This window comes from Spermophilus citellus, assembly GCF_964194105.1.
Source record: "Spermophilus citellus genome assembly, chromosome: 10".
In the NCBI taxonomy this organism is placed as follows: domain Eukaryota; kingdom Metazoa; phylum Chordata; class Mammalia; order Rodentia; family Sciuridae; genus Spermophilus; species Spermophilus citellus.
In genome coordinates, this window is record NC_138197.1 from 123,659,434 (window position 1) to 123,671,471 (window position 12,038).

The 12,038-nt window shown below is 38.1% G+C and overlaps 1 protein-coding gene across 1 annotated transcript; it reads left to right on the forward strand.

Annotated features, from left to right (window-relative positions):
• Window positions 1-2,250: 2,250 nt before the first annotated feature.
• On the forward strand, window positions 2,251-5,643 carry LOC308658301 (hibernation-associated plasma protein HP-20-like; the record flags this gene model as incomplete). The annotated part of the gene is made up of 3 exons (XM_081310862.1): window positions 2,251-2,257; window positions 3,138-3,275; window positions 5,198-5,643. The coding sequence occupies 3 exons, from the start codon at window positions 2,251-2,253 to the stop codon at window positions 5,641-5,643; spliced, it is 591 nt and encodes a 196-aa protein (XP_081166988.1).
• Window positions 5,644-12,038: the final 6,395 nt, after the last annotated feature.

Below are 12,038 nucleotides of genomic sequence, written 5' to 3' on the forward strand. Positions count from 1 at the left end.
GACAATCTAAGTGACTTTGGTTTGGTAGCAAAATTTAAAATATAATACCAAGGGGCTGGGGATGTGGCTCAAGCGGTAGCGTGCTCGCCTGGCATGCGTGCGGCCCGGGTTCGATCCTCAGCACCACATACCAACAAAGATGTTGTGTCCGCCGAGAACTAAAAAAATAAATATTAAAAATTCTTTCTCTCTCTCTCTCTCTCTCTCTCTCTCTCTCTCTCTCTCTCTCTCCTCTCTCACTCTCTCTTTAAAAAAATAAATAAATAAAATATAATACCAAAATCATAAATGATGCTTTTTAAAGAATCAAAAGTCCACTGAACCTTGACCCTTGAAAGATGGAAAGAAAATATTGCAAAACCACGTCTGACAAAATATACAAGGAAATAATAATGCCACAAGAAAATAAACAACCCCCTGAAAACATGAGCAACATACCTGAATACACATCCCACCAAAGAAGTTGTGGAGATGGTACCTAATCATATATTGAGATGTCCAACAGCATTGGCCAGAAGGGATTGTAAATTAAATTACCAGTGACTATATACTTATCAGAAGAGCTAAAATCAGGGCTGGAGTTGTAGCTCAGGGGTAGAGCACTTGCCTACCACATGTGAGGCACTGGGTTCAAACCTCAGCATCACATAATAATAAATAAAGATATATTTTTTTAAAAAAAGAATAGATAAAATAAAACAATAGTTCAATTTCTGCCAAGGATGCAGAGCAAAATAATTGTCATTCATTGCTGGTGAAATGCAATGACACCTAATTTGGGAGCAGCTTGGCATTTATAAAACAAAACATAATCTCAACTACGCAATCCAACAATTATGCTTCTAGGAATTTATTGAATTAATCTGAGCTTTGGAGGATGAAAGGAAATCAATGAAACTGGCAAATAAGAGAGGGAAAAAACAACCATTTGTTCTAAGTTTCTTGTATGAATTTTACCCCTGGGTAGAAATAATAGTAGATGAGACATAAAGTCTCTTTATCAAAATGTTACAACTAACTCATGGAAAAGAATTTATAGAATTAGAATATCACTATTTTAAAACAGTAATTTAATGATGGTAGGCATCTAGCATCAGCACCTGCTAATGTCACAGAGAGGGACATAATAATACCATGGGTCGTGTTGGCAACGAGGTTGAACCTGAGACTGATCTAAGCCTCTGGATTTGTCTGCTAATGAGTGGATGATGACCTTGAGAACAGGGTCATGTTTTGTACTGCACAATGGATTTGCAACCAAGGACAGCCAGCTTTAGGTCACCAAGTCATAGTAGTGTTTTTCTTATAATAATGTAATAAGGACTTAAAGAGATGACATATGAGGAATAATAACAGCTGAGAAGACATTCTTCTTGTGTGATGTTCTTATTTTAACAACACAATTTATATGTATCACACATTGGCCTTCAAATAATGGTGGTGGCTTGTCCAACAATGATTTACCAATGAGCCTAGAGAAGTTCTTCTGTCTATAAAGATTTCTTATCCAGGGAAATGGTTTCACAGCCCTGGGACTGAGCTTAGATGTAGTGAATAAGTACTCAAAAAATAGTAGGAAATCAAGGAAAGGCACATTCTATAATTTTAATTTTAAAAAATTTGACAGTCCACATTGTGTGTATTTATTGTGTATAATGTGTTTTGAAGTAAACATACACTGAGTGAGGGTTAAATATAACTAGTGAACAAATGCAATGAGGCTGAGAACATGGCTCAGTGGCAGAGGTAGCATTGTATGAGACTCTGGGTTCCATCTCGAGCACCAAAATAACATCAAATAAACAGAACAAAAAAAACTATGTCACCACTCGTGGTTATTTTTGTGGTGAGAACTATAAAGTCCACTCTCCACAGCTGTCAAGAATACCATATATTGTCAGTGGGTCTCTTGAACGGATTCTAACTGCTATCATCTATCCATGGAGGCTGGGTTTTACCTATCACAGCTATTTTTCATTACAGACATTCCAGATGGAAAGTCTGGGGTTGATCAAGATGTTACCTTCTGGAAAGGTCCTGCTTTGGGTTAATCATTAACCTTGCTGTGGACCCAGGTTGGACCTTCAAAATTATTTCAATATTGAAGAAATGATTGCAGAACATTTTAAGAGTCCTTGCTACAGGGAAGCCCTCACAGGGACCCAAGCCTCAGGCTCCTGAGCTAAGCAACACAGGAACCTTTTGTACTGGAAGAAGCCCACCAAGAGAACTCGGCCTTTCTACCTGAGAATGACCGGTAGGGACAGTAGGGTTGTGATGTAAGTGGTGGGAGGGTGTGATCCAATCTTCCAGTCCTTGGAAGGAGGTGGATTGGAAATGGCCAGTCTTAATAGGGACCGAAAACTCCAATGTGGATAATGTTGATAACCCTATTATTCTCTACACATTATTTTGGGGGCTGCTGATCTGGGGAACAGGAAAACATGGGAGTAAATAATAGTCCACTCTGCTTTATATTCCCTGTTTAAACACAAGGTTTGTTTGAAAAAAGTAAAGGACAAAATAAAGACAAGCAAATTTTAAAAACCTCTAACTCAGCATCTTGAGATGTCAAGAAGCAGGATCACGTATACACATTAATTCACTTAAAATTCACTGGAATAATGGCTGGACTGAGACTAGGATTCAAATCCTACCTCTTGTTCTTTCTGGTTTTCTTGTTTGGCATTGATAACTATAAACTTGGGGATCTCAGCTTCCTTATCTTTAACTATAGGTTAAGAGCTCATCTCTTACCAAACTTTAATAAAAATTCGATGAAATAATGTTTCTAGCATTGTATTCTGAGCATGATAAGCAATAACTAGTAACCTGTATTAATGATTATTCACTCGACAGTTCAACACTATTTCTTAAGTATTTATTATCTGACAAAGATATGCATAAGAACAGAGATTAACAATCTTGAATATAGTCATAACTGAATTCCAGGGTGGTGGTTCATGATAAAGAAGTTAACAAAAAGGGCCAGCTACAATGTAGGGTTTAACATAAACTGATAAGAGGTACAGCTGTCATTTGAACCCAAACATGTATGAAGTTATTTTGATTGACACAGCTCTAATTCTACCCACACAGATTGTTAGTAAATAATTCTTCTTTGCTTCTTGTTCTAGATGTGTGGAGATTGGCCATATCTGTTCTCCTGGTGAATGTCCTCAATGATCAGGTCGACTGCTATGGACCTCCAGGACCTCCGGGATATCCAGGGGTTCCTGGATTGATAGGGCCCCCTGGTTTCCGAGGTCCCCCAGGTAAGAAAGTCTTTTCTTCTGTTCCTTAATTTTCCTTCCCTCTCAACCTTTGGGTGAAATGTCATGGTTTTCATAGGATTATTAGTAGCAAGTAAAAAAATAGAAAGAATGGAGAGAAAGAACTTGAGGTCCAGCATTAGCTTCAGATAGGGCTTCTTTGGCACAATGCTCATTAGCTCAAATCACAGATGTTATGAAGACTAAGGAATCTGGCCCAGTTCCAGGCTCAGGTGGTGATTGAAGGCCATGCTGCTCCAGAAGGGTAAGTCAAGGTAGAGGAGCTACCAAGAAGATTCATATTTGCAGAGGTGGAAGCATGGATCAGGATAGCTTTTCTAGTTAAGGGGAGAGAAAGGGCTCCCAAGGGCTGAGTAGCACAGCATGCTTGTGAGAAGATGTGCATTTGATTACAGTAATGTCTGAGCCAAGTCCATGCATTATTGGGGGAGCTGGTGCCCAGTAAGCCCTGTATACCCTTGGGTTCTAGATGCACCCTAGATCCTACTCACGGGCTGCACCAGATTCCTAGTGTGCTTCTTGCCTTTGCCAGGTAGGGACACAGTTCTCCAAGGGTTGTCTTCAGACCAGCAGCAGCAGCACCTGAAATTCTCTTATAAAATCAAATTTTAGTCTCCACCCCAGGTCTCCTCTGAGAAAGTCCCTGGTGAGCAACCTGTGTTGGAGCAAGCCCCCACGTGATTCTGATGCACGCTGAGGCTCTAGAACTGTGTACAGCGAGGAGGCTTCGTGCATTGCTGCTGCCACCTAAATGAGATTGCCAAAAGGGTCCCTCGGAGACAATCCCATGCATTTTGAAAAGTTTCTTATACAGCTATCATCATCACTGAGCATCCATGGGTCCCTATTCTAGGATCAAAGGGACTCAGGTTTTGTGATCCCATGGTTCACTTGTCCTCAGAGAAAAAGATTCAACCTCTTAAATTCAAGGTTAGTGTCATCAAGTAAATGCAGACCCACAGGAGTAGAAATCATAGAAAAATGTCATCATTCTTTTATTATCACATCTTCCTAAGATTTTTTAGGGGACAAAGATCATAGTCCCAACTTAGAGACCAATAGTAGTAATAACAACAGCGAATATAACATGGAATGCTAACTAATTCAGGAACAATTAAAAGAGTACTATTAAGGGTTGCTGCATAGTTGAGGAAAGAGATCTTTAAAATTGTTAAGGAACTTGAGTAGAAAAATACTGTTAATAAGTGATAAAATATTACCTCTACATATATATATATATATATATATATATTTAACTTGTGGATGGACACAATGTCTTTGTTTTCTTTATTTATTTTTATGTGGTGCTGAGGATGGAATCCAGTGCCTCACGTGTGCAAGGCAAGCACTCTACCACTGAGCTACAATCCCAGCCCTCTCTACTTATTTCTTGTATAAGCCTGAAGTTCACTCTCTTAGCCAAGGCAGTAACTTGATCCCCATAGGAGGTTGGTGTAAACTAGTACAATAATTTTGACTGATGTATGACTTGCTCAGATGAAAGTCAAAGAAGATCTAATGGGTAGTAAACTGAGTTTCTGAGCTTTGGACAGGCCACGTTGTGCAAAGTCAAAATCGTGCTGGGGTGCTCAGTACCATCCAGTATGGCATAGCACCCTTGGAATGTCTGCTCCAGGGAGGGGAAAACATAGAGATCCAGGAATGTTAGGGAAAATGGAGCAAGTATTGCTTTCTCTATAACCTTGCCCTGAGAGCTCTGTTAGCATTGGTGGAAACTACAACAGGGGTTGCAACTCTGAAATATTGGGATATGTACAGAATCTGGAGAGAAGTGTCTCTCAAATTCAGCAAGTGAACTCCTGACACCCCGAGTGCATTCCTGGGAGGGTAAATGCTCCCACGAAGGCATCAGCTTCTCACAGATGGTTCTGTGTCCTTCCCAGGCATTGTGGGTATACCAGGACACCCAGGACCAAAAGGGTACAATGTAAAATGCCGCTGCAGAGAGAGGTCAGCCTTCACTGTGAAGCTCAGTGGAAGGCTCCCTCCACCTTCCAAACCTGTTGTCTTCACAGAGGTCCTGTACAATGCTCAAATGGACTTGAACAAGACGTCGGGAATCTTTAACTGCAGGAAGCCTGGAAATTATCATTTCAGCTTTGATGTTGAGCTTCACCACTGCAAGGTGAAGATTGGGTTGATGAAGAACCAAGCCCAAGTCATAGAAAAGCGTCAGCTCTCTAAAGAAGAATATGAAAATGTTTCTGGTGCCATGATTATGCCCCTGAGACAGGGGGACAAGGTGTGGCTAGAAGCAGATGTTGAAACAGAGGAACCAAATCAAGCAGAAATCATTATCTATTTCTCAGGTTTTCTGATTACCTCCTAAAACTGAGCCTTGTGTGATTCTTCCACCTGAAAAGAATAAACCTAGTTTCCAGATCTTGAAATTTTGTATTTATTTCTTCCAGCATCTGAGAAATATAATTGTATAAGATAAGGCATCTTTACCCTCATTAGAGCTGGGCCTTGTACCGTCAAAATCAGAAAATTATTCAAGAAACACCGTTTTCACAATCAAGGTCCTTCTTAGACTACCCAGACTAGGGCCCATGGACCCCAATACAAACGTCTTAGGAAATGTACTCAGTGCACACAACATATGCGATCTCGTTGCATTTCACCCTTTTAAAGAGTTTTTATGTGTCTGGAGACCTTACTTTTTACACCTTCCTCCTTTAAATTATTTATACATAGGCTCTGTTTAACCTGTTGGCCCTGCTGTAACTTTATCTTTCCAATGAGAGAGGGCTAATTTTGACCATTCCTTTTCTAGAAACATGGGGATAATCTGAAACACTGTATTAGAAAAGGGGACAGCAGCAAACACAAGGGATGCACCCAGATTTCAGTGGCTGAATGCCATGTGCACCTGAAACCTACAGGTGTTTCTCAACTAAGGGTGAAGCTCTTCCAAGAGGTGGCAGAACCAAGATGCCGACTTCGTGTGAAAGGGAGTCTTCTTCCACACATGCTTTGAAGGTCTCCAAGTTTAAAGGAGCAAAAGAGAAAAGAGCATAGATAGCAATACCCAGGAGAAATCTGTGAGCAAAGTTTTGGGAGTGGCTCACATTCTATGGCCTGTGTCATATGGGCCAGAAGTCAATTAGGGGCACGGTCCCTATTACTCCAAAGTGGAGTTTGCATATGGAACTAAGATAAAGAGGAAAGAGTTTTAGTCACCAGTCAGCGAGTCTCGGAGAGAGGGAGAGACAGAGGCAGAAGCAGAGGCAGAGGTACAGGTAGAAACAGAAACAGAGTGAGGGTTGCTCATTGTGGGTCTATATTGGAAAATGTCCTTGGGGAGAAACAGGCAGACTCTCTGGCTTAATTTCTTTCTTACTTCTCTGAATCAGGCTTTCCCTCTAAAAATGGCTGGCATTTTTCTTACTATAGTGTTAATGTCACACTGCTATTAAGGTGGAAGTATAGAAGGATACCTAATCTCAATCTATATCAAATAATCAGATGTTGATGGATTAGGCAGATGAATACAAATAGATATCTCCACCTTATTAGCAATTCAAAGCAAACTCTACGGCAATACATAGATAAATGCCCGGTTTATTTTTCATTTTCTGCATTTCTGGTTGAATTTTACTTATGCTCTTTACAAAGAGATTCCACTTATTCATTTTGGTGGGACTTATTCGGTTCATTAGACACATTCAACTGTATAGCAAATATAAAATAAAAACTACTTGTGTTTCGTTTTTATATTTTTCAGTTACGAAGGAAACGAATCACTGAGTTGAAACATTTCTAACATATGTAATGTTGGAGTCTTTTATTTCCTGACATATTGTCCCTGGGTTAAGTTCAAGAGGCTTTTGTTAAATGACAAATCCTAATTGCATGTATTTATGTGATACAATGTAACATTTCCATATATTTATACACTGTGGAATTACTAAACCGAGTAAATTAACCATCATCATCATCTCACATATTTTTTTTGTGATGAGAACATGTAAAAATCAACTCTTGAGCATTTTTGAAACATGTTATTATTAACAATAGTAACTATGCTAGTCAATTGTTATAGTTTGGTTCTTGAGTGAACCCAAGGCTCAATGTTGAAGGCTTGGTCCCAGCTGGTGGTGCTATTGGGAGGTGGTGGAAACTGGAGAGAGGTGGATCACAGGGGGTGCCTTTAAAGGATATATTTTTCCTCTTTCTCTCTCTGCTCCCTGGCTGCTTTAAGGTGAGTATATTTCCTCCACCACACCCTTTCGCCATGATATTCTGCCTCATCTCAGGTCCAAAGCAACAGAGACTAAGGACTGAAATCTCTGAAATTGTGAGTTAAAATACATTTTCCCTTCTACAAGTTGACTGTCTCAGGTAATGTCCCTACAGCAATGGCAGGTTGTCTAACATAACAACAGGCCCCTGAAACTTATTCCTGATGTCTGACTAAAGCTTTTATCCTTTGACCCACATCTTCTCTTTCCCCACCTCCAGCCTCCTGGAACCACCTTTCTGTTCTTTACTGCCATGAGTTGAACATTTTAGATTTCATTTACAAGTGAGATAGTGGAGTATTTGTCTTTCTGTGCCTGGCTGGTTTACTTAGCGTATGTCCTCCAACTTCATCTGCATTGACACAAATGACAGGTTTCCTTCTTTTTGAAGGCAGACTAGTGTTCCATTTTGTGTGTATCCACATTTTTTATACCCATTCACCCATCGTGGATACCTAGGTCGGCCGTTGTGGATCATGCTACAAGGAACAGGGAAGTATAGGTTATGTACTGATGCTTTCAAATACTTTGTATATATACTCAGAAGTGGAATTGCTAGATCAGATGGTAGTGCTATTCTTAATTTTTTAAAACAATGTTTTAAAAATATTTTTAAGTTGTATAATATCTTTATTTATTTATTTGTATGTGGTGCTGAGGATCAAACCCAGTGCCTCACATGTGCAAGGCAAGCCCTCTACTACTAAGCCACAACCCCAGCCCCTATTCTTAATTGAGGAACCGCCATCATGTTACCCACAGTGGCTGTACTAATTACCATCAACAGTCTACCAGTGTTCCCTTTCCTATATATCTTTGCCAACACTTATCTCTCATCTTTTTGACAACGGTCCTTCTAATAGGTCTGAGGGGATATCTCATTGTGCTTTTAATGTCCATTTCTTTGAGGATTAGTGATGTTGGACATTTTTTCATATACTTATTGGACATTTATGTCTTCTTTTATGAAATGTGTATCCAGGGACATTTTAAAAATTGGTTGTTTTTTCTTACTATTAAGTTGTTTGACTTCCTTAGATATTTTTGATATGAGCTTATTATCAGATGCATGATTTGCGAACATTTTCTCCCAATCTGTGGGGTTTTCACTCTGTCGATTGTTTCCTTTGCCATGCGGCTGCTTTTTAGTTCAATTTAACCCCTTTTGTGTATTTTTGCTTTTGTTGCTCATGCTTTTGGGGTTGTATCCAAGAGATGATTGCCCACACCAACGTAGTTCAACCTTCCCTCTAAGTTTCCCCCCACTAGGAGTTTTAAATATCCAGGATTTTTGTTTACGTCTTTAATATCAATTTGAGTTGATATTTGTTTGTGGTGTGAATGAAAACGTGATCTTAGAGAAGTAAAAAGGAAAGGAAAAAAACAAAACTACTCTAGAGGCTGCTTTTCTTCCAGGGGGACATTTCCAATATGTCTGCATATGAGCAACCACCGTTGGCTTCATAGGGCAGCAAGACAGTCAAGACCTAGAAACTACTCAAAATGTGAAGGAAACACCCACAACACTTTGAACAGCCAGGTGAGATAAGAAAGAAGCAGAATTAAGTTTTCTTCTGACTGCTTTAAACCCCAGCAAAGTGAGAAGAGGATATTACCTTGGTTTAAGTAAAAGCAAATGAAAATGGAGATGGGAGAGAACAGGATGGAGGAGGAAGACACCTGCACAGCTCCAGCCATGGATTGGCCTCACTTACACTGCTACCACAGACACCAAATTAAGAACTTGATCTTGAAGTCCTCCAGGCATTTGGCTGAAGGAAAATATGATCCTCTTTGGAGGAAGTCACCTGCCTCCTAGACCTTGAGGACATTGAACCAATGATTTGTCAGTAGAATTTCAAGGTTGCTGGACATAAAGAGCAAAGAAGAGCCGTGGAGTTGGAGGTGACTGAAGGAAAAAAAAAAGCAGGCATCAATCTGTGCATTTAAATAGATGTGGACATTTTCAGAAGAAAACTTTACATAATCAAAGCATCACATTGTACCTCATAAATATGTGCATATATTATGTGTCAGTCAAAAAATAAATAAACAAAATGAATATCAAAAGTCAGTACAGAATGAAAATTTATGAGATCAGTAACATAAAACTAAAAACTTGAAAGTGCTTCCAAAACAATATAATTTTATAAATACTATCTGCATGCTATAGAGCTTTTAAAGTAAAATGAAACATTGAAAGCCTAAGCTCAGTTTTTTTAAAAATCTACATTTTTATGGTTAAAGACAGGTTAATGAGTTGGAAAATAGTGTGGGAATGTGCAATTATAAAAGTTGAATAAAAAAATAATAAGCTATCCAAATAGAACTTTTAAAAATGAAAATAAATATAACAAACATCAATGAACTCAGAGAACTCATTTTACAGTAAATTGATTAGAGAAAAGAGTTAGTGAATTGGATATTAGATAAAAAAATAAATGAAAACTATCTCTCAAAGAAGCAAGGAAGCACATTCCTAAGCAAGCAAATGTACAGTCAACATAGCGTTTGTCACCCAGACAAACAAACTGCTGTCCTTCAAGCAGGAAGGAAGTAATCCAAGTTGAAGGATCTTCATGTGAGGATGAAACAAAGAACAAAACTCAACTGAAAATTTAAACAAGAGTTTATTATTTAAACTAGAAACAATGTTTACTGGAGTTAAACATATCAGTACAGAAAAAAGATAGTTTTTTAGGACTAAACCCCATAGGTTCATAGTTAGTGAAAGAAGAAATTGTAAAAGCCCCAAATTTGTCTTTTAGAGATGAAATTAAAAAAATAGGGGTTTAGCAGTAAATCAAATATTGCAGAAGAAAAGACTGCTGGATTTGGAACAAATAGGAAAATAAGAAATAAAACTACCAGTGGTCCATCAGTGGTCTGTGGTCATTGAAAGGCCTAATGTAGGTTCAGCTGGAGTCCCTAAAACATGGAATGTCCTTCTTTATCAGTTTAGTGCCTTTTGTCCGTCACCACAGCCTTATCAATGTTACACTTACATTTATATTGTATATAATTTCTATCCTTAAATATCAATAAATCTTCATCTTTTTATATAGAGACTGTGTCTTCTGATCATTAATGTTTCTTTCTATAGTAGCATTTTATTAAAATCAGAGTATTGCAGCACTAAAAAATGACAAAATCATGGAATTTGCAGGGAAATGGATGGCACTAGAGCAGATTATGCTTAGTGAAGCTAGCCAATCCCTAAAACACAAATACCAAATGTCTTCTTTGATATAATGAGAGCAACTATGAACAGAGTAGGGAGGAAGAGCAGGAAGAAAAGATTAACTTTAAACAGAGACATGAGATGGGAGGGAAAGGGAGAGAAAAGGGAAATTGCATGGAAATGAAGGGAGACCCTCATTGCTATACAAAATTACATATAAGAGGTTGTGAGGGGAATGGGAAAATAAACAAGGAGAAAAATGAATTACAGTAGATGGGGTAGAGAGAGAAGATGTGAGGGAAGGGGAGGGGGATAGTAGGGGATAGGAAAGGTAGCAGAATACAACAATTACTAATATGGCATTTTGTAAAATTGTGGATGTGTAACCGACGTGATTCTGCAATCTGCATTTGGGGTAATATTGGGAGTTCATAACCCACTTCAATCTAATGTATGAAATATGATATGTCAAGAGCTTTGTAATGTTGTGAACAACCAATAAAAATAAATAAATAAATAAATAAATAAATAAATAAATAAATAAATAAATAATAAATCAAATAATAGGTCTGTTAAATAAAGCATATGAAAATTTAAAAAAATCAGAGTATTGTGTCCATTTATATTCAACATACTCATAAAATTTTGTCTAAATCCATGGTATTATTTATATTTTGTATTATCCACATCAGTTTCTATGTATTTTACTTTTATATTCTTTTGTATTTTGTTTTCCTTTCTTTGAATCCATCACATATGCCTGATTATCTGTTTTCTCTTTGTTGACGTATATTCTGTTAGTATTTATGTAGTATATTCTTTGAGACTGCAAACATGCTTTATTTATTTACACTTTTGTTACAAAAAATATGGAAAATTATGGCAATGGAAAGAGATAAACAGGCCTGTGAGATGCAAAGAGCAAGGTTTATTCAGCACTGGTGTGGGCTCAGCCAAGTCTTCTACCACGCTTTATCCTCAGGATCTTTTTTATACAGTACAGAGTTACAGATTTCAAGACTTTCTTTAGAAAGTAGCCTTGATTTCTCCCCCTTTCTCCAGGTGGCTCTGGTTCCTGCCACAAGGACTGAGCAAACATGATTATAGAAGCAGAAACCAGCAGGTTGCAGCTATTAAAACAGAGATAAAAAGACACATCTCAGGAAGGAGTTGCCGCTTCAGTTTCATACAAGTTCCTATTACATGAGGGAAGAATATTAAAACACGCATTTTAATAAATGAATAAACATTAATTTGTGCAGTGTTTGTTGTATTCATGTACTGAGTTACCCCATCAGG